General features: G+C 50.5%; 1 protein-coding gene across 4 annotated transcripts in view; it reads left to right on the top strand.

Annotated features, from left to right (window-relative positions):
• The window catches only part of LOC138525617 (cystathionine beta-synthase-like protein), a 398,784-nt gene that overhangs the window by 214,395 nt on the left and 156,576 nt on the right, over positions 1-27,813 (top strand). For all 4 annotated transcript variants that reach the window (XM_069635667.1, XM_069635666.1, XM_069635665.1 and 1 more), the window contains exon 10: positions 2,271-2,355. In XM_069635667.1, the coding sequence (XP_069491768.1) occupies positions 2,271-2,355 (85 nt within the window). The remainder of the gene's footprint in view (positions 1-2,270; positions 2,356-27,813) is intronic.

Below are 27,813 nucleotides of genomic sequence, written 5' to 3'. Positions count from 1 at the left end.
CAGAGGACTTTAAAAACGGGAGGTTTAAAAGCAGGAAGATCGAGGAAAATTGAGTCCGCTGTGGAAGCAGGTCTACAGACTGCTGGACGAGAGCAGACCTCCCTTGGAAGGCGGCGTTGCAGATGGATTGCTCGAATGACACTGGAAGAGGCAGTGTATGCAGCGGGAAGCAAGGCTAAGTTGCTGGAGGCCTGAGGTGAACCACGAAAAGGGAACTGGCGTGACCAGGCAAAGCCATAGCGTGAGGTTCGAGCTCCAGGAAATACATCGGAGGCAAGAGCGAAGCCACGGAGAGCCGCTGGGGAGACAGAGCTCATACGAGTGAGGGAGAGCTTGTGGCGGCTGGAAGCCTCAAGCACCGACCAGCGATAGCCTAGACAGGGGGACACTGGGACGGCAGGCAAACACATACTTCTGAAACCATTAATATATGCCGAACTAAGTTAAAGCAAGCACTTTTTGAATACTGATCTGCCTGAAAGCAGTTTTGTGAAATGTCCTAATATAAGGAACTGTGTAACTTGAGAGAGAATAAGCATTGGCAAGAGCCATGCGAATATAAGGAACTGTGTAACTTGAGAGAGAATAAGCATTGGCAAGAGCCATGCGAATATAAGGAACTGTGTAACTTGAGAGAGAATAAGCATTGGCAAGAGCCATGCGAATATAAGGAACTGTGTAACTTGAGAGAGAATAAGCATTGGCAAGAGCCATGCGAATATAAGGAACTGTGTAACTTGAGAGAGAATAAGCATTGGCAAGAGCCATGCGAATATAAGGAACTGTGTAACTTGAGAGAGAATAAGCATTGGCAAGAGCCATGCGAATATAAGGAACTGTGTAACTTGAGAGAGAATAAGCATTGGCAAGAGCCATGCGAATATAAGGAACTGTGTAACTTGAGAGAGAATAAGCATTGGCAAGAGCCATGCGAATATAAGGAACTGTGTAACTTGAGAGAGAATAAGCATTGGCAAGAGCCATGCGAATATAAGGAACTGTGTAACTTGAGAGAGAATAAGCATTGGCAAGAGCCATGCGAATATAAGGAACTGTGTAACTTGAGAGAGAATAAGCATTGGCAAGAGCCATGCGAATATAAGGAACTGTGTAACTTGAGAGAGAATAAGCATTGGCAAGAGCCATGCGAATATAAGGAACTGTGTAACTTGAGTGAACAAGTCTTGGCAAGAGCCATGGGAGTATGTGGAAAATGCAACAAGTGAATGGTTGCAAAACAAGCAAGGATACAGCATCATGAGGATGTGACGTGTGAATGAAGCAAGCACCAACGTAGAATTGAAACGGTGGTAACGTGCCTATAAAGAAGCAAGCAAGGTGTGTCGGTTGTGTCACCGGTAATAGGTGAACTGTGTGCTCCGACAACTGCGCCTAGTCTTTGTCCACCCTTCTATGGAATAGCCACTGATAAACAAAGCTTGTGATTGAATCTAAGGAACTCTTGTGTGCTGACAATAAGGAACTGAACTATGACATTGGTGAAAGACCAAACAGAAGAGCTGGGAAGTATCCCAAGGAATTGTGTTGTATTGAAAGACTTGAAAACTTGGGGAAGGGAACCCCTTTTTGCACTCTGAACTATCATGAACCTCGGGGAAGGGAACACTTTGAAAACCAAGAGCTGCAAAAAGCTCTGAACTTTTATTTGAACATCATTCATTTTGATGCTGACCTCCCTACACATTGTATACAATTCGATATGAGGGCAAGTATAGGTTTTGGACCGAGACAGACATTTGCTTTGGACCATCCTTAGTTTTATTTAGGTAGGGAAGTCCCACCTTAGCATATAGGACAAGTCAGGCCTTTTTGATTTAATAAATGTTTATAACCCAAACTTTATCTTGGTTGTCTGTCTACTTCATGATGCCTTCTCACTGCCCCCGATGTAAGTGGTAAACCCTTCCTATAGCTTCACCTTACCCTATTGCAACCTTTTCCCTTGATCTCTGCCATCTATGTGTATTTCTCCACTCATCCTCTCTCTGGCCTACTGAGGTGGCGTATATGATAAGTCACTGATAACGCGCCTGTACACGAGCGTATGGAAAGCACAAAGTGTAGCATGTGTTACTCATGTGGGTGTGGGGATTATTGGGGAGGTCAATGTGTTCAGGTTATTCATAGACACTTTTTACGGGGCTAACTGACAAAATGTTTACAAAGCCCGAAAGGCAGAATCACAATTTTGTTTTGTACCCACATGCTTTTGTGCGACAGAAATATTAAGCATGTGTTATCTTCTACAGGTTGTGGACAGCTGGTACAAGAGTTGCGATGAGGACTCGTTTGCCATGGCACGAATGCTAATCCGACAGGAAGGCTTGCTCTGCGGTAAGATCGTGTCACGGACTCCGAGGGTCACATGAAACTGTTTTAGATATACACTGCCAACGCTGCCAGAGTTTAATGCACCGGAGACCACAACCTCTGTTTGAGAAAGGTGGGAATGAGTTGTTGCCAGGCCACATGCAAGTAGTTTCTCTTGGAACAGTAGTGTTTGCATCACACGCGTGTGATTTTAAAAATTAGCATTTCATTCAAATGTACTTTCAATTATCCCACAAATAGATCAGGCATTGTGGCAAACCAGGAGAAGGGCTCTGACCAGAGGGCAGGTTATCAAAGGGTTTTATTTAACTTTCTAGCCCTATTGCTAAACGTGGAGTTCCCTTCCTAGTACACTGTACTAAGGTGCTCTTCAAACATCAAAATAACAAAAATGGTTCTCTGTCCAAAACCTATCTTCTCTACCACTTAGAACAAATATAAAATAAAAACCAGGCAGAGTTGTTCACCCCGATCTCTCTCAGGGCTTCCAAGGATCCCTCCTGATTTCAGATCTAATGCTTCTTAGTAGAAAACAATTCTCGTGGGTTTAACAGTTCTTGACCATCTGTCAAAGTTCTACAAGTTTCTTAAGTTTCCAAAATAGTCTTAATTACCTGAAAGATCAAATGTCCAAGTTGTCGTTGTACCTCCTTAACCCCTCTCCAAAACTTGGGAGGGTTTCTCCCCACTGCCGTCAAACATTCCTCTGATATCTGTCGCCTTCTTGAGGAACTGGACCTTGACATCCTCGGTCTCACTGAGACATGGTTCACGGCCAGCTCTGTCACCAGCTTTGACACACTCCTACCTGAAGGTTACAAGATCCTCTCCTTGCCCAGGCCCAACCGTGCTGGGGGGGGGGGTGGCCCTTATCTTCCCTGAGTGGATTCCTACCACTGTCACTCCTACGCAGACCTACTCCTGTTTTGAATGCCTTGTCTGCCGACTCTCTCCCTCTCCTAGCCATTCCCTTACCGTGGCTACTATCTATCGGCCACCTGGTCAAATTTCCTCTTTCCTCTCTGAGTGGGCTGACCTCTCCTCCTCACTCCTGTCCTCAACCACTCAACTCCTCTTTCTTGGAGACTTCAACATCCACCTTGATGCCTCCTGTCCTCCCGCTGGACTCCTTCGCGACCTCTGCGACTCTCTCTCACCCTCTATTCTCCCATCTGGGCCGACCCATTCTGCAGGGCACACTCTTGATGCTCTGATTTCTTCTGACCTTCCCCTCACTCTCCCTCTCTCCACTCCTCTCTCCTGGAGTGATCACTTTCTCCTATCCTCCCACATCACCTTCCCTACCCCACAGGCAAAGCCACCCTCATCACTGCCACCCACCTTCGCGGTCATCCGACCCATGAAGCGTGTGTCAGTTGAGGCTTTCGCTACCACCTTCTCGCCCCTCCCTCCCCCTTTGGCAGACTCCCACCCTGACACAGCCCTCTCCACTCTCCACTCTGCTATATCTGATACTCTTGATATCCTTGCCCCTGTCATGAGAATCCGCCTGAAGCCCAAAGCCAAATGTAACTCCTGGTATGACTCGGATCTTGTCACCCTTAAACGCAAGTGCAGGGAGGGTGGCAGAGAGGAAATGGCGTGCTTCATGTTCATCCTCTGACAAACTGGCCTGCCGCCTGCTCCAAAGGCAATACCGGCTCTCCGTTCTCACCAAGAAAGAGAGCCCTTATCCAAGCCCGCATCACTGCGGCATCTAACAATTCGGCCGAACTCTTTAAAATCTGCAAGGAGCTGGCCAACCCTGCTGCAGTCTCTACCTCTCCTGTCCCCTCCCAGGCCCTCTGCACGGCACCGGTCTCTCACTTCATTTAAAAAACTCAGGACATCCTGTCCTCACTCCCCTCCTGTCACCTCCCCCCCTCTATTCCCTGCTCTTCCTCTGGCCCTTCTGCAGCCACCCCTCCTCCCTCCTTCTCTGCCTTTCCCCTTTTTTCTGCTGACGAGGTTTCGAGACAAGTCCGATTTATGAAAGTCATCAAAACAGGTCCACCCCTGTTCCTCCAAAACTATCAAGGACCACATCGACTCCTTGGCTCCTGCCCTGGCTGACTTCTGCAATCACTCCTTCACCTCTGGAGTCTTCCCATCCCCCCTCAAGCACTCCCTTGTGCACCCCCTTCTTAAGAAACCCTCTTCCGACCCCTCCTGCCGAGCTAACTATCGCCCAATCTCTATCACTCTCTTCCTGGGCAAGCTCCTGGAGAAACTGGCCATCTCCCAGCTTAATCTCCATGCTGAATCTGTTGGTAGTCTTCATGACCATCAGTCTGGCTTCAGAGCTGCCAGAAGCACGGAAACTGCTCTCCTGAACATCCGTGACGACCTGCTCTCAAACCTTGACTCTAATACCCCTTGATTTCTCATTTTACTCGATCTCTCTTCTGCCTTTGACACTGTCAACCACACCATCCTGCTCAACCGTCTCCGTGATAACCTGGGTATTACTGGTCAGGCTCTGGCGTGGCTGACCTCCTTCCTCTCCAATCGACCCTCCCAGGTCCAACTGGGGTCCTTCCTCTCTGACATCTTTTTTTCTACCTGTGATGTCCCCCGGGGATCTAACTTCTCCCCCTGGCTGTTCAACCAGTATCTGGCACTTCCTGCTCACCGCATCGCCGCTCCGTCCCAACTTTCAGTGCTATGCTGATGATTCCCAGCTCATTTTCAGGCTACCCTTAGCCTCCTCTTCCCCTTCCCTCATCTCTGACTGTCTTTCTGCTATCCATGAATCGTGTGCTGCCAACGACCTCTGCCTTAATGCCAGTAAGACTGAGATTCTACTTATCGGCACACCCACTCCCTCCTTCCCTGCAGCTTTCTGGCCGGCCTCCCTTGGCCCTCTTCCTGCTCCTACCTGCAAGGCAAAAAACCTCGGGGTCATCTTCGACTCCACACTCTCTTTCTCTCCTCACATATCTGACGTCTCTAAGAAGTCACACTACCAGCTACACCTCCTCAGAGGTATCCTTCCTTTCTCCAGCATGGGGTCTGGCATGGATTCACACGCTCATGAATATTCCCCGTCATCAGGCTGGGAATCCTCGGTAAAGAAAAAATCAGTATCAGTTTTGTTTCTGATCTGTCTTTCGTAGTAGTAACCAATAACTGATCTCTGCGTCATACTGACCACAGCCAATGACTTCCCTCTACCTAAGCCCCACCTCTGGCAGCCATCTTCAGATTTTTACCGCACGTTCAAGTGTTGGGATCCTCGTGCTATTGCTCTCGAGCGTTAATGCTTTTTTCAAGTTTTTTTTTCTCAGAAAAATTTCTCTTTTTTTCGGTCAAAAGAGCCTCAAGCTCCACCTTTTCTTCATCCGATTAACGGGGACCCGTGTCGGATTCGTCTACGCCCCTCAAGGGTGAAGATTTCGTCGAGCCACGCTTTTGGAGGACTCCAGAAGTTTCTCAGGCCCATCTCGGACATGGCCCAGGAGAAGGGAAGCTCGACGCCCGGAAAGCTGTTCAGGGTCTGCCCTGGATGCTAGCTTCAGAATGTCTTTAAGGAGGACGAACACTCCCTTTGCCTTTACTGCCTACATGAGGACAAGACGCACGTGGAGAAGGACTGTGCGTTTTGCGGCAATATGTCGGAGCGGACCATGAAGGACCCCCATCAACGTCTCGCCAACTGGCTGGAAGGAAAGAGCCCGTCGGGCGAGAAGAAGAAGAAGAAGTCCGAGAGGTCTTCTAAGATCTTTGAGGGCGCTCCAGCGACGGGGGTCCAACAGAAGGCCAAGCACTGCGAGTCCGCTGGCACCGGGAGCGCCGAACGGTCGGACTCTACGGGCGCCAGGCAGGGCGCATCCTCCCCGGCGCCATCAACCACGAGCCAACGCTCTGACTCGGGTAAGAGGAAGGCCGAGCACCCGGTGGAGCTCCTGGAGAGACCCCGGTCGAGCTCGAAGGCCCCATCGGAGGGGGAGCGAGGCGGTGACCCTCCCCCCAAGGAGAAGGCGGTGAGCGCACCTAAGGTGGTGAAAGCCTTAATCCACCCGGCCAAGGCCTCTATCGAGACAGTCGCGGCGGCCCTGGCTCAGCCTGTGGAGGCTACACCAGTGGTGGCGACCTCGGGGCCCAGAGTCTCCCTGCCACCGCGGAGGGAGTCCTCTTTCATGCCCATCGACAGGATCCCTGTGAAACCTCCGACGGAGAAGAAAAAGTGGCACAGGAGGTCGTCGTGGATTCGGCCTCAACCTCTGAGAAGGAGCTGATTGAAGTCTTAAGCCACGGCATTGTCGTGGAAGAAGACCAGCCCGTCGGGAGGGACCCTGACGTAGGAGACGACAAGAACATCGAGGGTGCCGACGGGGCTCCTGACCGCCCGTCGGACTCCCCTCAACCAGTGCCGCAAGACAACTCGGCGGCCATTTTGTTGGCTATACAGTCCTTATGGTCGGAGATAAGGACGAGACTGCCGTTACCACCAACGGAGGAACCGCTCCCGACCGGGGACCCGGAGCCAGGCCCTTCTGGGAGCCCTCCCCCTAAGAGAAGAAGGATTCATCCTCCACCTCCTGTTCAGCCCTCCTCCCCGTCCACGACACGTGGGGATGATACGGGGACTGACACGGCCGCGACGGGTACAGACGACGAGGTTTACGACGAGGATCTCCTGTCGTCACCTCTCACCCGGGCTTCCCCGCCCGACGAGATTGGATCGTTTCACTCCATGATCGCCAGGGCATCCAAGCTTTTCCAGCACTGCCCGGAAGAGAAGGAAGGAAGGTTTCCTTTATCAACGGCGCGAGACCAAGAGGAAGACGGTCCTCGCTGTACCTCTACTAGACGATATTTGGGATGAGGGCCTCGCCCTCCTCAAGAACCCATCCACGACGCCGGCTAGAAGGGATCGGTACGAGAAGAAGTACCGGGTCCCGGACGCGGCCCCCTTGTGCCTTCGGGCACAGCCGACCCCGGACTCGGTCGTCTCCGCGGCGGCCAGGAAGAAAGCGGTGGGGGGCGCGGCCTCTACGTCGATCTCCCCGCCGGACGGCGAGGGAAAGAAATTAGACACGATTGGACGCAGAGTCATCTCGTCAGCAGCGACGACGATTAAGGCAGCCAACGCCTTGGCTATCGTAGCCCGCTACGACAGGGAGTTGTGGTACAAACTGGCCCCCCTGCTGGACTTCCTGCCAGACGACAAGAGGGCGGAAGCCCTAGAGATCTTGCAGGAAGGAGAGGTGGCGTCGGACCACGCCATTACGATTACGATGGACATCGCTGACACTGGATTTCGCCAGTTGGGCAACGGCGTGTGCCTTAGGCGGCGTGGATGGCTCAAGTCTACTGACTTCCGTCAGGATGTGCAGACCAGAGTCTTGGACATGCCGCTCGACGGAAACAACCTGTTTGGGAAAACAGTGGACGATTCCCTTCAAGCCATCAAGGCGGAGACGGCCCGGGCTCTTGCGGTTCTCCAGCAACGGCGGCCGCCCTTTCGGAGCGGCGGAGGCAAACGGGGTAACCTCCAAAGGTTCCAGCGGCGGATTTTCCACCTACCGTCAAGCGGCCCGTTCGTCGTCACAGGAAGCTTACAGGGGACAAGGCAAGTCAGGCGGACCCCGCCGTTGTCGCCAAGGAGGACAAGGCGGCAAAGCCTCGTCGAAGCAGGTATGAACCGGCCGTGGGGTCGGGCCCCCACCGAAGCACCATAGTGGGAAGCCGGCTAGCGAGCTTCGTCAGCGTGTGGGAGTCCATCTCCACCGACCGTTGGTTGCTGGACGCCCTAGCTCAGGGTCACGCGCTCGAGTTTCTAAAGAGGTGCCCTCGCGTCCCCCCTGTGGCCAGGAAAGAACATCACGTCCCTCAACTTCTCTTGGAGGTAAAGGCGATGCTCAAGAAGGGCGCCATCGAGCTCGTCCCAAAGAGGCTTCGGGGCTCCGGAGTTTACTCAAGATACTTCCTCGTGAAGAGGAAGACATGAGGATGGCGTCCCATCCTGGACCTACGACGACTGAACAAATTCATCAAGGCACAGAAGTTCTGGATGGTCACCCTCCAACACGTCCTGGGTCAACTGGAGGAGGGCGATTTCCTGTCGTCGTTGGATTTGTAGGATGGCTACTTCCATATCCCCATCCTAAAGGGACACCGAAAGTTTCTCGGGTTCGTGGTCCAAGGGCGTCACTACCAGTTCAAAGACCTTCCCTTCGGATTGAGGTCGGCACCCAGGGTGTTCACCAAGTGCCTCGCACCGGTGGCGGCGCAGCTGCGCCGAGAGGGGATCCAGGTCTACCCCTACCTGGACGACTGGCTCATCCGAGCAAAGACGAAGGAGCTTGCCGTGGAGCACACGGCAAGGACCGTCCAACTACTCACGGACCTGGGATTCTCCATAAACTACGCCAAGTCCCACCTGGTGCCCGCGCAAGACGCACCGTTTCTGGGAGCGAAGCTCGACACAGTGTCGTTTCTGGCCTCTCCGTCGGAGGAAAGGACGAGGGCCATCTTGGGCAAGGTGCAGCGGATGCTGGCTGCGGACACGGCCAGGGTGAGGTCCATCAAGTCCCTCCTCGGAATGATGTCTTCTTGCATTTATCTCATCCGCCTGTGCAGGCTCCGGATGCACCCGTTGCAGGAGTTCCTGGACGCGCGTTGGATCCAGACGACGGGCAGCTTCGAGGAGAGGATCACACTCGACGAGAGTTTCCGACGAGCGATCCGGTGGTGGGGCACCCGCGCGCATCTGACGGCGGGCATGGACTTCCAGACCCCCGGCCACCAGGAGACAGTGACCACGGATGCCTCCCTGGAAGGGTGGGGAGCGCACACCGGAAATCTGCACGCGAGAGGCCTTTGGCTTCCGACGGAGAAGTCCCTCCATATCAACGTCCTGGAGCTCCGTGCAGTGTTTTGGGCCCTCGGGTCCTTTCTTCCGTCCCTCAAGGGCAAGGTGGTGAGGATCTTCACCGACAACACCACCACCATGTTCTACATCAGGAAGCAGGGCGGGACCAGATCCCCAGCCCTGTCCAAGGAGGCGCAGGATCTGTGGCATTGGGCCGTCGCCCAAGGGATGTTTCTGGTACCGTTTCATCTGGCAGGGATAAAAAACACCATCGTCGACTCGCTCAGCAGCGAGCTGCGCTCGTGCCACGAGTGGGAACTACGACAGGATCTAGTGGACCGCCTCTTCCGACGGTGGGGCACACCCCAGATCGATCTGTTCGCGATGGCGACGAACTCCAAGTGCCGGAGGTTCGCCAGCAGGTTTCCCCAGCCGAGGAGCATGGGCGATGCTTTCTCGTTCCCCTGGGAGGGCCTGTTTCTATACGCGTTCCCTCCATTGCCATTGCTGATCCGCCTCATCAACCAGCTCAAGAGGTCACGGTGCAGGATGATCCTCGTCGCACCTGCATGGCCGAGGCAGATATGGTTCCCGGACCTTCTGGACTTGTCAGCATCCCCGTCAATCAAGCTGCCAGTGGACGCGGATCTTCTCTCCAGGGAAGGAGGCGCCATCCTCCATCACGACCCGAAGTCGCTGAACTTGCAGGCTTGGCTCCTGCAGCGTTAGAGTTTGGAGGATACGACATACCGGCCGACTGCAGAGAGGTTCTTGCAAAGGCCAGGGCGTCCTCAACTCTTAAATGCTATGGACACAAATGGAAGAGGTTCTCTGTCTGGTGCCCCGCACAGAATATTAACCCTCTACAGATTACGGCTCCCCAGGTACTGCCGTACCTTCTGACGCTGGCCAAGGCTGGACTGGCGCACGCGTCCAAGATTCATCTTGCTGCGATCTCCCGATACACCAGAACCACGGGGCGGACGTCTTTGTGGTCTCATCGTCTGGTGAAAGAATTCATGAAGGGAGTGTTCAGATCGTTCCTGCCGGTGAAGGCTCCGGCCCCGGCGTGGGAGCTCAACGTGGTGCTGACCAAGCTCATGGGACCTCCTTTCGAGCCTCTGCACTCGGCTTCGTTGAAGTTCTTGTCGTGGAAAACAGCATTTCTTGTGGCCATCACCTCCGCACGAAGAGTGGGAGAGATCCAGGCCCTTTCCTGCAAGCCCCCGTACTTCACTTTTCACGACACGAGGGTAGTGCTCAGGACGCACCCCTCCTTCATGCCCAAGGTGCCGTCGGACTTCCACCTCAACGAACCCTTGTTGTTGCCTGTTTTCTTCCCGTTGCCTTCGTCGCCGGCCGAAAGGACTTTGCACTCGCTGGATGTGGCTAGAGCGCTGAAGTTTTACGTGGACCGCACAAAGTGTTTTCGGAAGACGTCACAACTTTTTGTGAACTTTGGACCTGTCAATCAGGGGAAGGCTCTCTCAAAGGCCTCCATTTCCATATGGCTCTCCGGCTGTATCATGTACTGTCATCGGTTGGCAAACCGACCGCTGCCTGGCCGTCTGAGAGCCCATTCCACCAGAGCGATCGCAGCTACCACGGCGTTCCTATCTGGTGTGCCCTTGCTGGACATCTGCAGGGCTGCTACGTGGAGGTCGACGCACACCTTCACGAAATTCTACTGCGTCGATCAGGATTCCAGGAAGGAGTCCAGGGTCGGCCAAGCAGTGGTGCGCAACCTGTTCGCCTAAGGTGAGCCTGGTGAGGAGGTAAGATTTGCTTGATGTTGAGGTTGATGTAATGCTTAATGTTGAGCCTTTGCCACCTCCCGTGGTTGTGCATGTGTGTACTGCTATGTATTCTTTATTCATGAGCATGTGAATCCATGCCAGACCCCATGCTGGAGAAGGAACAAGTTACTTACCTGTAACTGTTGTTCTCCAACATGGGTCTGGCATGGATTCACATGCGAACCCTCCCGTCTACCCCTCTGCGGCTCTTCAGTTGGTCATACTGCCACTTCACGTGCTACCAAATCTGAAGATGGCTGCCAGAGGCGGGGCTTAGGTAGAGGGCAGTCATTGGCTGGGGTCAGTATGACGCAGAGATCAGTGATTGGTTACTACTACGAAAGACAGATCAGAAACGTAACTGATACTGATTTTTTCTTTACCGAGGATTCCCAGCCTGACGACGGGGAATATTCATGAGCATGTGAATCCATGCCAGACCCATGCTGGAGAACAACAGTTACAGGTAAGTAACTTGTTCCTTCCTCTCCTTCCCCCAGAAGCTCACTGTCTCTAGAGCCCTGGTTCTCTCGAAGTTGGATTACTGTAACAGCCTCTATCTAAATCTTCCTGCATCTACTCTCCGCCCTTTGCAACTCATCCAGAACAGGACTGCGAGACTTGTCCTTGGCCTCTAGCTCAGGGACCGTATCTCTCCAGGACTGAAATCACTACACTGGCTCCCAGTGGCTGCGAGGATTAAGTTCAAATCCCTCTGCATTGTCCACAAGGCCTTCTGGGGCCTTGGGCCAAAATACCTTCAACTCTCTTCCTAAATATCTTCCTTCTCGAGCTCTTCGCTCATCCACCTCCAACTCCCTCAGGGTCAGCCGCTTCTCCAAGCAACGAGCTGGGGGTAGATCTCTCTCTGCAGCAGGGGCCTCCCTCTGGAACAGCCTTCCTGCCTCCCTGAAACTTGTGGAGAACCATCTCCGGTTCCGGAAGCACATCAAAACCTACCGCTATGCCTCCGCTTTCTCTCCATCTCTCCCCTGCTAAGATCACTGAACCTGTACTGAATCTGCAACTGGGCCACTCACCGATCTCGGTCCTTGGCCCAGCCACTCTTCCTGCACTGCCTACCTGCACTACGGGACTGTCTCTGTATCCTACAGCCCCTCCTCCCGGCACTTACCTTGCACTTGCCACCAGCTGGCCCTATTATTTATCTTGTATTCTACTAACCATGTACTGCACTTTCCCCTCTCCCCTTCCCCTTGCACTTTTCCCTTTGCCCTCTACCCTTGCACTTGCGCGATCTGAATGACACGTGGCCTAGTAGGATCGTTGTCCGTCTCCCCTGGTTCCCCCCCCCCCCCCTTGCCTCGTCGCGCCTTGAAACACTTGTGTATAGGCGCGTTACAAATGCCATATCACATCATATATCATATCATATCATATCACTAGGTTCAAGTATTGTTTGCCTTTGTGTTCCCCTTGAGCTGATTCTTCACTTGTCTTATTGGGCCCCTCTGGCTCCCTTGGATTCCTCTGTCCCAATGTTTCATGCCTCTCCCAGGGGCATTCGTAATCCCCCTTTTCCATATGCCTCTCTTGGTTCGCAATGGTTTCTATGAACCGTTTGGCTGATTACAATTTTCTGGTTTCTCAGGTTCCCACAGGCCTAGAGTTTGTCTGTCCCAATGGCTCTCTTAACTCTCTGGGGTATGGTAACCTTTTTCCTTATGTGGCTCTCAACTGTTGAGGGGGTTTCTGGGAGCAGTCTGGAAGTCTACCACAATCTGGTTCCTTGAACTCCCTTGGGTTTCTCAGTTTTAATGTTCCACTTATTTCTCTGGGATATAGGTGATCCCTCCTACCACCACGGGGCCTTTCTGCCACTGTTATGGCGTTAGGGTAATGCTTCCTTCTTCCCCCTCCGTTCTCTCTGCCCCTGCCACTATGAGGACCTTCTATGTTGCACGGTGTGCTCCCGAGAGGCGGTGTCTGCTCTGTAGTGTTGGTTTTCCCCATGACGTCCCGGCATTCCCATCTGGATATGAGCGAGTTTTGCAGTCCATTTGTCTCAACATTTCGCTGCTCCTCGGCTCCCTCGTTATGAGTGGATGAGTCGTACCTCCATCGTGAACTGGGTTCGGGTCCCAGGCCCACCACGTCCTCGGCGTGGTCGTGCCTCCAGATAAAGTTGGCTCCACTCGGCCTTGTCCTCGCCTACTCTGCACAACTCTGTGCCGGGTTGGCAGCGTCTCTCTCCTTCTCCAGCTCCTCTCCCCGCCACAGCCTGTTCCGCTGTGCAGTGTGACTCCGCCTCACAGTGACGTTCTCATATCAGTGGCGAGCCTTTGGGTATTGCTTCTCTGCCATTCAAGGGTGATCGTGACTTTATTCTTGCTCTGTCACCAAAAAGGGGCATGTTGTTTATGTTCAGCTATCAAGCCCATGGAGAGACCAGCATTGTCTTGAGCCAAACATCCAAAGGCACTTTCAGTATTACTTTGAGTCCCACAGCTGAATGTAAGATCAGTGTCTCGGATTCTCATGTAGGCAGATACTGCTTTAATTATAGGGAGTTCCCCATGGGAATGGGAGTCCTTACCCCATTGAGGTAGTCGCTCCCAGTGAGGTCCCGCTTTCCCAAACTCCTAGGGAGCGTTATACTGAGTGGGCTCACCTCCCAAGCCTCAAAGGGGGCAGCTCCCCACCCCAGGGAAAAAAGGATGATGCCTTCGGATTCATCACAACACACATTGGCAATGCAAAATGATCTACTGTAGGCACCATTCTCAACTCTGGTAAAGAAACAAGAAGAAACAAGGGCACAATGGTCTGGACAGAGTGCATGGAAGTGGAACACTTTATTAAGAGGCCTGAAAGGAACACGACCACATTTGATAAAAGGTTTTGCTCTTTATGCCGGTTACGTTTCTTAGAACTTCTACCAGTCCAGGGTCTGAGAAGACAACTTTAGTGAACCTGTAAATGTTTACCAGAAACTCTCACTTTGCAACAGGAATGAGCAGTAAGGCTGAGACTAAGGAGATGGTCCCTGCCACTTGGCATGAGTCAGCCACACAGAACACACGCCTTGCGTTCCCTATAAGGATCCCAGCTGACACCATAAGACTTATTTTGCACCAAAGGGATGGAACAGGGTGGAGGCTCACCGGGGCCGCGGCAGGTACGAGGGAGTATGTGGCTCTGATGTTGGTGTTTGGCATTCTCCCACAAGCGTGGCAGAGCAAGTTATGTGAATTGAAGATTGCAGACTGCTCTTTTAGAGCCTTGGTGTGCACTACAAGAAACAAACCACACACTCGGTCAGCACACCTGAAATATCTTAAATCTCAGTAGCCAATACCTGACCGGCCTCAGTGACCCAGCACAGCAGGCCCTCTGACAGAGCCTGGCCCAAGGGGAGCGGTTGCTAGGGTATAGAACTGCAGGTGGAGATGTATAACAGAAGGATTAGGGGAAAAAACTACATTAAACGAGAGCGAAAGCAGGTGACAGGAGGCTGGAGGAGAGACGTATGAGCATGGGAAAGGCTGAAGGAAGGAGCGAGAGGACCTAGAGCAGGAAGCAAGTAGGTTGAGAGTGGTGGGTGGCCAAGGAGAGTGAATGACGTCATTGGGAGGGAGGCAGGGAGGTTGGGAAGGAGGAAGAGAGGATCCTCAGAGGATACAGGAGACGGTACCGCAAGACAAGTAGAGGAAAGTAGTAAGGATTACACTACTACACAAGTCTATGTTGGACTGGTTAGGCCCACCAGTTCAAGCGAGCGAGGCACCATGGAAGGTCGATAGAAAAGCAGAGCTTTCTGCATGGTAGATGGCTTGGGCAATGGTTGTCCCAACAGCAGTCTTCCATCGTCGTCCTGTGGCTTGTCATGGCCGACTGAGGAATGTCTCAGACCTTTTCCAGGTATATAAACCCCAGCCCGCCTATCGAAGGGAATGCATAATTCAAGCCATGGCTCAGGTACAGCCATGACCTCACAAGCTTCAGAATGTGCTTTAATCCATATCCAGACTGAACCTGTTCCGAGCACACACAATGCTGCTCCCAGGCTTTGGCCAGAGCCTGCACAGAAGATGCCAATATATTGTAAGCTCCAACCCCTGCCCGGCGGAGGACTGGCAAAAAGACAGGGACGCGCAAAGACAGTGCACACATTGCTACCATGCGGTAAAAGAAATGCTGCATTGGAATGCACCCAAAAAGGTAATAAGTAAAGCTTCCAGTGCTACCCGGCCTTCAATACCCAGAGTCCAAAACAGTAGGGGCAATCCAGATTCAGCTGCACTGATGTCCTTGAGGGGGGTCGCAGTGCTGCAAACTAGTGCTGCAATAAGCTTACAGGGGGGCTGCTCAGTAATTAGAAACACTAGAGTAACCTTTTAGGGGGGCTGTCCCTAGACAAACATAAAAACCAAATGCAAGAAAGTCCCTCTAAAAATGACTTCACCAGGTGTTTTTTTTTAAATTTAAATGTCTGTCTACATTCGACTATCTTTATTTGGAAATTATACGCACGTGTTTATTCAATTCAATCCCCAAATATCAGTGGAGCTGTAACTCATTCTTATCATTCATTTGTTATACCATAATCACACTCTAACATTCCACGTCCGCTCTGCCTCTTTCTCAGCTCATCAACAAGGATTACAGAGAAATGAATGAATCTGAAATGTCCGGAGGAGAGAACAACGAAGTTGTTATTTTACTGAAAATAACTTTCGGTTGTGTCTCCTCCGGACAATTCGGACTATTCCCCCCCCCCCCCCCCCCACCAACCACCTTACTTACCTGTGGGCAGCTCACCTCCTTGTTTGCCACTGTGGTCTGCATCCCTTTGCGACGCCGGCTTCACTTGCGTGGATGGGAATCGGCGCTGCAGGGTCCTCCCCATTTAAACATTATTTATTTTAGCTTTATTCCGACAGGTGCCCCCACAACCCCTGCTAACATTACAGTGAACAAGGGTGCAGGGGACACCCCCGCATCTCCCGCTGCCCTTGTTCACTGTCATGCCATCGAATGAGGGACTTAGCCGAAATGTTTGGACGTAGGTACATTTCACGCTCCAAATTCGGTCCAATCTCCAGTTCGTTTTTTTTTTTTGCGTTTTTATGTACAGATTCCCATCAACAATCATTCTCAAATTCCTTTAAATTGCAAATGCCCCAAAGCATTAGTGTTCATCGACTTGGCCCACGCTTTTGATGGTGTAGACTGTGAGTTACCATGGACAAAACTAAAATTACGTGGATGCCCCCACGACATAATCCAAGCGATAAAAGAACTGTACTCAGACACCGAAATCCAGATCCGATTGGACCGAGACTGACATCTCTCCAACCCCTCTCCAGCCCAATAAAAACAGCTAGAGGTGTGAAACAGGGCTGTCCGTTGGGAGCAACATTGTTCAATTTCTATATTGCAGAGGTGGGCCAAGCATTAAATGGAGTCAAATCCTTTCCACCAAAATTAAACGCAACACATATCAGCTGGATATTATGTGCGGACGATATAGTGATCCTTGACTTGACTCCTATAGGTCTACAGAGGAAGCTGAACACCCTAAAGAATTACATCGATGATAGCCTTGAAATCAACAGAGCTAAGTCAGAGATCCTGATTCTGAAAAATCTAAAAGGAACCCGAAACAAAAATGAAACCTACAGATGGACCCTTGGAACAGAAGAACTAAAACAAGTCAAATGTAGCAGATACCTGGGTATCTACATTAATGCAAATATATAAATGATGAGCCAATGGCTACGAAGATCGCTAGCCAATGTAAACAGCTAACAGCACAAGGGTTAGTAATCCAGAAAAAATACGGCAAATTCTCATATAAACGGGTATTAAACTTTTATAAGAGCAAAGCGACACCGTTATTAGTATATGGGGTTGAAAGCATGTTTGGCTGCTCGAGTGAGCTTTGGGCCAGATGTGAAGGAATATTCTGGAGGCGAATACTGGAATTACCACAGGGTTTCCTGACTGCTTGCATACTGTATGAAATGGGGCTTTCAACTCTGAAAACAAGAATTATGTGGAACTCATTGACATTGTACAGCAAGACCATCCAAGAAGCTGGTCCACCACAATTCGAATTAATGATCGCCAGTCAAAACTTCAAGATGGACAATCTAACACAGAGGTAGAGACTAGTATGTAAAAACATCTTAAAACAACTAAATACAGATGAAAACACACTAATGACTAATCCCAACGCAATTAAAAAAAGTTATTCCAGCAAGAATGGATAGTCACAATTGAAAATCGAGCAGAACACAAATGCATGCAAAATAGACCAATGGAAGCCAAAGGATTAAATTGCCCAGCCAAATACCTTGAAATATTCCCATGCAAGCACCTACGAAAACTCTATATGAAATTTAGATTGAATTTGTTTCCAACAAAAGAGATCCAAAGGCTAAGACAGGAAATTGGAAGTGATGACCTAAAATGCAGATTCTGCAAAAATGCGGACAAGACAATGAAACATTTGGTACTTGACTGCATGGGTCTGAGTGATTTAAGAACAAACTACCTGGGAGCCGAATTTGATCAATTAACGACTTACAGTCGAGAGGATTGGTGGTTCATATTGCACTGTAGTGATCGCCAACGTGTAATAATAGCGTTAGCTCGATATCTTGAACAACTGAATGAGAAGCTTCATGGAGCAAAGGTAGCTCCAGCTGATGAATGTAATAATAAATGAAAAAGAACAAATGCAAAAGAAGAAAAGAATGAAGGAAACGAAAGGAATAGAAACATAAATGGAACTGAAAGGACAAGGACTAGCTAAATTCCAAATGGGCAACATTGTATTTTGAGTTATTGTATACTTTTTTTTGTTTTGATATTTTGTATATTGTATATTTTTCCTGTTTTAAAAAGTTTGTAACAAACTATAATAAAAAAAGAAAAAAAAATGCCCCAAAGGCCAGTTGCTGTTTTGACCATTCCTCTACTCTAATTGCACCTTTGCTTATTCATACATGCCATATACCCAACATGTTCCTTATACAGAAGTAAAGAGCGTTTACATCAATTTCTTCAGGGTAAGGCTGACCTCTGACAATGGTTAACTTATAGATACAAAGAAATCTCTAGTATAGCAGCATCAATTCTCATTTAATGGGAACCTCAATGAAGTCTTCTTCCACCTGTGAAATAGTGAAGTCATCTTTAGCATCAAAAAAACAGCGCAAGTCTTTTTTTTCATTTACTGTGCTGATAACTCTGTGGTATAGTTATTGTGCCCTAAAGTAAAACCAGACACGGAGATGTAGTTGCTACTAGCACAGATTGCTCAAGGCACATTTCATTCCCATTCTCCTTATTTACCTTGTCACGCTACTTGGTGAGCATGTTTATCGTGTCTCTCAGCCAGGTAATGTTAGCTTGACCTGGCGCGTCATCCCTGTAATGGGCACTTTATTTGTTCTCCGAAGCAGTGAACAACTTCATAAGTTTCACCCTCTTTTTTCTGAGGGTAAGTCTGTCAAGCGACTGGGGTGCTATAGCACCATTCCAGCCCCAAATGTTCAGCGTTCCTGCCCCATTACATCTCTCGGTACCCCTCGGCTTAGTGTGAGGACGCGCTGCCCATCTCTTTCAGCTGCTTCATATTTAGACGACATGTCGTTGATGCGCGCCTAGCGGTCCTTTCATCTAATATTCCACTACACCTCAGATGTTGTGCCTTCAATGTGTTTAGTGCGCTTCTTGCGTACTCAGCACATTTAACACCATTGCATCTAATCAACATCTATTATCCCACTGCACGTTTTACAATCGGTACCACTCTGTTTGTTCATTGAGCCCCTTTTCTGCACTGGGTTATGAAAATTACTTGCTTTTCTTTACTTAATCGTTTTCTGTCAAGATTGCTGTCTTTACTCGAATTAACTTGATATAGGATGGTCCAGCGCAAGTCTTATGCACAATATCCCTTTTTTATAAAATGTGTTACCAGGGCGATGTCACCATTTTATTTCTAGTACAGCTTTTGTGTTTGTTATGCGTGGTCTTACTTTTCTCTCTTACCTTTGTACAGCTTATCGCACGGGCACCAGATTGCGTAGATAAGCATTTTTTAGTTGATGTTCTTGAACTTGTTTTGTTGTCAGGGTCTCAGCAAACCCAAATTGACTTTCATGCTGCTACAGGTCTGTGCGCAACATATGCCACATGGTGCATGCCATGTGATGTGTGTCAACCCCTCGGTTTCCATTTGGGTTAGTTGTTTATTTTCTTTCAAGCTGATATCATTTCTCATAATTTGTTGTTTCTGATTTTTACTTCTCTTAAATGCGAACACTGGTTTTGTTCAACAGCCATTTGCATTCTTCCAAGATATGCCAGTTGTTTTTTTATTAATCTTATTTGACAAATCTGGCTACATACTTAGGAACACAAGGGACTTCAATTTCTGTTTTTTCTTTGTTTCATTGTACTCTAACAGGGCTGCCCGATCATTGTTTTTATCCCTTTTGAAAGAGCTACGTGTTAACTTCTGTGAATAGCCTCATCTATGTACATTTTCTCGGTCTTTCAGCTTCCATATAGAAATCTTGGTTCTTTGTGCTATTTTTTAAAAAGCTTTAGGGACTGTCCTAAGGGCAAATTGTCTCAAATGTTTTGGATGGAAGCTTTGTATCGTGGAGGAGTGAATTCCTATTGGTTAGTTTGTGAAATGGTTTAATTGGTCCTTTCATCCACTAAAATTGGAATATCCCTTTTGATATTTAAATTAGATGTATATTTTCAATATCTATCTTAGGCATTCAACCACTCGATAAATGCCTTGCCTCTTCCTCAGTACCTATCCAGATAACTAGGATATCATCTATGTAGTGAATCCACAAGCATTTCCACATCTAAATTGGCTACACTCGGTGCCAGTGTAGCTGCCATCATGTTCCCGTGGACTTGCTTGTTAAATTCATTGTTGAAAATAAAATAGTTTTCTGTCTGGGCCATTTCTACACACCACAAAATGAAGAAATTCGGGGTCAAACTCTTCTGTGTTAAGGACTGACCACTGCCCCCAAAAAGAAGTAAGGTAAGCTAGGGAGCAAGTTTTAAAACTACAACATTGCTAATCCGTTGGTACCTTGTTGTTTTGCCACCCTTTTCCCTACTTAAGCAGCCCTCCAGCATCTTTTTCTTTGCAGTTGGTGAATAGGTGCAAGTGGATCTAGGTCACATGAACTAAGCCCCACGCACCTTCTTAGCCCTACATCTTCCTTTCTGTTCTTAACTCTTGGGTCAAGGGCGTCTCTCACCCAGGCAACCGAAGTGAAGGTCAAACAAAATCAAGGACAACTCCTGTTTGTACCTGTTCCGACTAGGAGGACCCAGAACCCTGCCCCTCTTAACATCAGGTAGGCTCCCTTCAATATGTGTTTCACCCCTCTCTCCCAACAGCCCATTCCTACCTGGAATGTGTGGTTTTTCCCATTGACGCGATGGCAAAAATGTTTTGCTCACTCCGACAAGCCAAACCACTGGACGTATTTTCACTAAATTTGCAGCAGGAGCTGCGGCTTGGTCCTGAAAGCGTGCTTTTGTAAATTTGGTGTGAATCCGTCCAGTAGTTTTTTAAAAATGTTTTTTTATTTATTTTTAAACCACCAAAAAGTAAGTAAAAAAAAAAAGTGTGATATTTGAGTTCAGTCGGCAGACTCGCTTCCCTGTTCGGTCCGTGGACTGGCCCCTTATTGGTCCAGAGGCTGACATGAGGTATGCGGACATTGGAAGCACCCGCTGATTAGATGGTGAAAATCCTGCCATGTTGGATTTGCAGACAGTACCCGTTGTCCGCGAACATCGCAGTAAAAACATATTAAAAAACACAACATTGGAGACCACCAGGGGGTGCGGAGCATGCAGGACGCGTAAGCATCGCGCTCCTGAAAGCATTGCAGGGCCTAGTGGACTTTCCTAGTCCCCAGCCTGGAGTACGAGACTGAGCCAGAGAAGACCTGTCCCCTGATCAGAGGGCCCCACCCTGAGAGTACCGGGGGACCCGCCGCTGTGACCCGCCACAGCGTGGCCCGGGGCCCTGACTATAGAGGTGTCCTGGGAAAGTGCACACGAGCAGAGGGCACCGGTGCGGACCAGCGACACTGCCGCTGGCCCTGCGAACAGCCCCCCCCCCGTCGCAGAAGCATATTTCGCGGAGGTGTGCTGGGGGACACACCGCACCATGGGGGACTCGGAGTGGGGCGCATACGGACGTGGCCCCCACGGACCCAGTGAATCCTACGAGAGCCGAGGACCCAGGAGGACACAGCCCGGGCTTCCTGCCCTCTATCAGCGCATCGGAACAGGTGCAGCACAGTGGGGCGCCCCCCAGCACACTGGGGCCCAGAGCTCGCTCCCGGCCCACACCCAGCGCACGGAGGCCCCCGCGACAGGCAACGCCCGGACGGAGACATTGGCCCCGCGGATGCCTCGGAAGCACCTTGGCCTACCCGGCGGAGCCCAGCACAGTGACGGGGAGCAGTTGGAGTTGAGGAGAACGTGGGGGGGGCAGGGACAATCGATTGGACGAGCCACCTAGGGGCAGCCCCCCCCCCGGGGCCTTCTCCTTGGTTGCATAAAGGTACGCCATCCGGTCGAGGCGCAACGAAAAGAGGCCGGGGCCGCCTGAATTCTACGGATTCTACTAGGCCCAGTATCTCTGAGACCCTACTTAGACCAACAGGCCCCACCCAGGGCACAGCGCCACTCACAGATCCACGTGCCCTCATCGTCCTAGTATCCAGTGGTCCGGCAATCTCATCCCTCCAGCCCTTCCGCCGGCCCCTCATGGCCACGTGTGCGGCCCCCAGGAACGCCATAACCACCATGCCAGTGGGCGGCGAAACCCCTCCCGCAGCACTCACCAAAGAGGATCTCAAGGACATTCTCCAAGAGATTAAGGCGATTTGCATGGACATTCAAGCCTCCATAGTGGATCTCAAGGGGAGGGTGGAGACCCTGGAGGATAAAATGGAAGGCATGGAAAATAATCACCTCCAGGCAGACCTGCTCGACATGAAATACGAGGCTAGGCTAACAGACTTGGAAATGAGAGAGGAAGACATAATTTTGAAGATGGACGATCTTGAAAACAGAGAACACTGAAACAACCTGCGCATCATGGGTGTGACTCGAGAGAGGTGAAACTGCGGCGGACATGGGGAGGAAGGTCCAGGGCCTGATTAATCAGCTTTTTACTCTGGAGGGCGGCAAGGAAGTCCAGCTGGAAAGAGCGCATTGAGGTGGAGGGGGTGCGGGCGGGGGATGGAGGTCAATTGTGGTGCGGTTCCTCCGTTATAGAGAGAAAATGGATGTCTTGGAGAAGGCAAAAAGACTGGGGAGCTTTATCTTTGAAGGCGACACAATTAAGATATCCCAGGACCTATCCTCCCTCACGCTCACCCGCAGAAGAGATTGTCGTCCACTCACCCAGTGGCTTACAAGCCAAGACATCCGATATAGATGGTCCTTCCCCTTCGCCCTTTCCTTTGAACGGGCCGAGGTAGATTATCGAGTGATTAGTGGCAAAGAAGCCTCACAAGTACTACAAGTGCTCAAGGGGGACGCCCCGGAAGGGGGAAATATGATGGAGACCCAAGAACCAGGCGATAACGTGAGAGAACCGGCGGGTCCCTGGTCCACGAAGAAGAAAACAAAGGGCAGGAGAAAATTCAGAAAACTTAACACGCCGACGTCGGAGGCTGAAGGGGACTAGGAGTGTAAAGATAGTTTAACGAAAAGATTAAGTCTGGCTCGTAGGCGACCCCGGCTGGGGACACAGAGTTTATCAAGAGAACTGCGGTGCAGGAACATGCACATACCCTGGTGGCTTGCCCGTTGGCAGGCGTCTTGGACAAAGGAGGGAGGAGGAAGTGGGGAGGGGGGGAATTGATGTTAAGGGGCTCGGGACACGATATCCACCACACTTGGGCACCGGGCAGCCCCGACATGACCGGGAGGACAAGATACTTAAGAAGGGAAAGCAATGGCAGTCAATGAAAAAAGGGGCTGGGTCGAGTCACTCAGGGTGGGTTCGCTCAACGTCAAGGGGCTCAACTCGCCGACAAAGCGCTCCCTTCTCGGGAGGGAAATGAAAAATGGAAAGGTGGATATCCTGTTTGTCCAAGAAACCAGAACAGTGAGGGGGGAGGAGAGGGCCATCCCAGGATCTCACGTTGGTCAGACCTTTTGGGCATCAGGTCAGGTAAAGAAAGGCGGAGTGGGCATCCTACTCCAAAGGAACCAGAAACTGACAGAGGTGTCCTGGTGGGAGAGGGAGGATGGAAGAGCCCTGGTAGTGTCCGGCAACCTACATAACTCCAGAGTCAGCCTAGCAGCGATATACTGCCCTAACGTGGGCCAGAGAGAATTTGCTCAAGTGGCCTTGGAGGGGGTGATGGCTAGAACGGAAGGGCTCCTGATCCTGGGCGGGGATTTCAATATGTGGGCAGATCGAGAACTGGATCATAGTGGGAGTTCGGTCACATCAGGCAATAGAGGAGCTGAACTTCGTGGCGGGTTGCGGGAATTAATGTGGGAGCAGGGATTGGTGGACATGTGGAGGGAGCTGCACCCTAGACATAGGGGATACACCTTCTACTCCGCAAACCATGGCACCAGGACTAGGACAGATTACCTTTTCATGGGGAGTCAGCATATGAGCAGAATAGAGGCCTGTGACATCCGCCCAATCAGCTGGACAGACCACGACATGGTCTGGTCAGATGTCAGCATAGCGGGGCTGAAACCCAGGGAGTCTCTTTGGAGGTGCAACGACTTCCTGCTGAGGGACGCAGTCTTTAAGGAATAAATGTCCGTCGCAATTAAAGAATTCTTTGAGCTAAATGACACTGGAGAGGTGAGCCGGGAGATGGTGTGGGAGGCGGTTAAGGCGACTTGTAGGGGAAGGTTGATCAGCGAAGGGGTATCCAAAAAAAGAATTAGGACCCTCTTGACCCACAGGTTTAGATCTGAAATAATCCTCCTAGAAAGCTCGGAGGGAAAGGCGGAGACAGAGAAAGAGAGGGACCTGAGCATAGCGAGGGAGAAGAGACTAGAATTGAGGGGAATGGAGATGGGGAAAATTGTAGCAGGGCTCCAACATCTACGTCAGAAATACTATGAGAAGGGGGGGACAAGGCTGACGCTATGCTGGCAGCAAAATTGCGAGGCCAAAGGGCTGATAGGTGGGTGGCAAGAGTGGTTAGCGCTGAAGAGGGGGAAAGATCTGATCCGGAGGAGATAGTCGAGAGTTTCGCTTCTTTCTATAAGAAGGGGAGACAGAGAAGGAAGAGAGAGAGGCATATCTCAATGGGGTCACCCTCCCCTCCCTTGATCCCTTAGAGGCGTCGGCCCTAGACGCCCCCATAACTGAGGAGGAGGTGCTTGGAGCCATATCGGGACTGAAACTGGGCAGGGCACCGGGGGGAGGACGGGTTCACGGCAGGTTTCTATAAGGCCTTCTCGGGGCCACCTAGCGGGGTTCCTTGCAGACCTTTTGTCGAATATTATGAGAACGGGGAGGGCACCCCCTTCCTTTGGTAAAGCGCTAATCACGGTGATTCCGAAGGAGGGGAAAGACCCTGCGGATTGCCACTCCTATAGACCCATCTCCCTCCTGAATGTAGATGTGAAGCTATTTACCAGGATTATCGCCTCGAGACTGGACAGCTACATGCCGAGGCTAATTCACTCAGATCAGGTGGGTTTTATACAGGGAAGGCAAGGTGCAGATACACTGCGCAAGACGTTGCACCTGATGAGAGAGGCAGCACCGAAGGGTGGGAACCCCGTCCTGGTGTCCATTGATGCCGAGAAGGTGTTCGATCGGGTTGACTGGGGGTTCCTTCAGGGGGTACTCGAGAGGCTGGGCTTCGGTGCGGGGATTAAACAAGCCATCAAGGCCCTATATGTGTCACCAACCGCCAGAGTTAGTCAATGGGCGTCTGTCACGAGTCTTCCATCTCCAGAGAGGTACGAGGCAGGGTTGACCCCTTTCCCCTCTCTTCGCCATGACAATGGAGATTCTGGCGGAGTACCTCAGGGGGGCCTCAATGGTGAGAGGAATTGAGGTGGGCGAACGCACCTTCAAATTAGGCCTCTATGCAGACGACATCCTGCTCCACCTACGGGATCCGGCAAGGTCGGTCCCAGCCGCTTTGCAGGTGATTCAACAGTTTGGCCACTTCTCCGGGTTCAAGGTAAACGTAAGCAAGTCCATGATCTTTCCCTTCGCTCCCGATGCGGATAGAGATCTGGCGGAACTCGTCCCACTGGGCCTCCGAATTTGGTCGGAGGAGATAATATACTTGGGGATCAACATAGCCCGTCCCGACGGGGATTTAGGCCAGGCAAACTACCCCCCCGCTCTTTGACAAACTATTCAGGGACATGGAGGCTTGGGGGTGGGGGGGAAGGGGCAGATCTCCTGGATGGGAAGAATAAACGCCATAAAAATGTATTTGCTCCCCAGGGTGTTGTACGTCTTCCAGATGCTCCCCTTGGAGGCTCCTGAATCATACCTTAGAGAAGCCAAGAGGCGTATAGTGAAGTTCATATGGCAGGGCCAGAGACATAGAATTGGGTACGAGACTCTCACCCTCCCCAAGGATAGAGGAGGGGTCGCCCTGCCGGACCTTAATGCCTACCATAGAGCAGCCCAACTTAGGGCCCTGGCTCCCCACCTTAGAGAGGACACCAATAAACAATGGGTATACATTGAAAATGTCTACTTACGCCCAGTTACCGTGGGTGAATGGCTATGGGTCCCACTGAAAAAGCTCCCCAAAAGAATTAGGGACCACCCAATACTGGGCACAATGTGGAAAGCACTAGTAGGGAAAGGCTCTAGCGAGAAAGTCACCACATGGCCCTCTCCTCTGAGCCACATCTGGTCAACACCAGTCCTGGAAGAAACCCCGGGCCACGAACACTATCAGTCATGGTTTGACGCGGGCCTGTGTAGGGTAGGCCAATTGGTAAGGGAAGACACTTTCATAAGCATCCAGGAACTCGAAGCGGCACTGGGAATCGGCAGGCTCTCCCCGCTCATATACTTGCGCCTTAAGGGCATCCTAATGAAACCGAAACTAAAATCATGCTTACAAAGAGCGCTTACCCCGGTTGAGAAAATCTTAGACTCCCACACTGAAATGAAAGGCCTCATCTCCCTCCTTCACAGAGCACTGTTAACCTCCCGCGAGGGAACGACTAAGAGCCTCAGAGGGAAATGGGAAAGGGACTTGGGCTGTACCATCGGGGATGGGCTCTGGGGGAGGCTATGTAGCAGGGCATATAAGACTTCTATCTCATGCCAGTACAAGTCCCACGCCATCAAGCTTCTCCATAGGTGGCAGTACGACCCAATCTCCCTCTCTAGGATGTTCCCAGACACTGTCCCGTTGTGTTGGCACGGATGTGGGGAAAGAGCCGACTACTGGCATATGTGGTGGTCCTACAGGAAAGTACAAGTCTATTGGTCAGAAGTGCTCAGCTGGCTGGAGGGGGGGTTTACCCATCAGACCCATTGTTATTAATATTTGGTCTCCGCCACAGGGACAACCACTGGGAGAAACTCCCGGACCTGACACACTTCCTGCTATTGGCAGCCAGAGCTGTACGGGCCAGGACTTGGAAGAGAACATCTCTCCCCTCAAAGAGGGAATGGGTGATGGTGGCCAAAGACATTTATTTCATGGAGAGACTAACATCAGCAATACACGGCTCCAGCACGCAGGTTGAGACTGATTGGCTGCAATTTATGGAAGCGTTAGCCAATGTTGTGGACGATGCAGGAGCTTAACTGATGTACCCCACCCGGACCGAAAACTGGTTGTGGTATAAGACTTATTGCACTTCTCCAAGTAAAGTCCATTTATGTTTATTCCTTGTATGCCCGGTTGGAGCTGCCCGAAACGGTTATTCATGGAGATGTGGATCGTGTGCCCCATCATTAGGGGTCTTGTGCGGGAGGGGGAAAGGATGGTGTATACAGCAGAGTATTACGGTTCTCTAATTGAAGTTGGCACAGGCCGGTGCCCGGTTGCCATTGTTTGTATTAATGCTTTGTTGCCTTGAAAAACCAATAAAATTGAATTAAAAAAAAACACAACATTGCACTTGTCAAACTTACCAAACAATCTCTGGTGAGGTGAGCGGTGATGAGAATAGGATGGGGTATGGCCTTAAAAAGCCAAAAAACAGGCGTGTTTCTTCTGATGGCCACGGACAGTCCAAGGCAGTCCTGAGATGTTTGCGAACATCTTAGCTGTTCGGGGCATCTATGCTTATTTGTGCATTACAGGGTTGGTGAAAAGCAGTTTTTGGATGGCTCCTAACTTTGGCGCCACTCAAAGAAACTGCTTGAAATATTGGAATTACATTCTAGACCCGATTCTGAATGGTTTTGGAAAGTGTGGTGCCGTTTTATCAAGAGGGAACACAATTAGAGGGTGGTCCCAAAATATTGTAAAGGCTTATAAATGTGGTGCCATTTGACAAATAGATAAAAATATTTTTGCAAAGTTTGGTGGAGTTTTGTCAAGAGGGGGCTAAATTAGAGGGGAGGTCTCATCATTTTTAGATGGCTTATAACTTTGTTGCCGTTTGACGAATGTAGACGCATGTTTTCAGAAAGAGCCTTGAATGTTTGTGCAAAGTCTGAATGGATTTTGGCAAGTGGGGGCTAAGTTATATGACTATTGTATGTACGTACATTTTGACACTTTTGAAAAAATAAAACCTGGGCGGATTTCCAGCAAATTCGTATAAGCAAATTCGAGCATTGGCAAAGATCTGAAAGCATGGTTTTGCAAATGTGTCTGTGTTTTATTTTTTGACAAG

Source organism: Ambystoma mexicanum, chromosome 7p (genome assembly GCF_040938575.1).
Source record: "Ambystoma mexicanum isolate Mex_15411 chromosome 7p, UKY_AmexF1_1, whole genome shotgun sequence".
Lineage (NCBI taxonomy): Eukaryota > Metazoa > Chordata > Amphibia > Caudata > Ambystomatidae > Ambystoma > Ambystoma mexicanum.
Note: the sequence above shows the minus strand (reverse complement) of the source record. Positions and strands in the feature narration are given on the sequence as shown.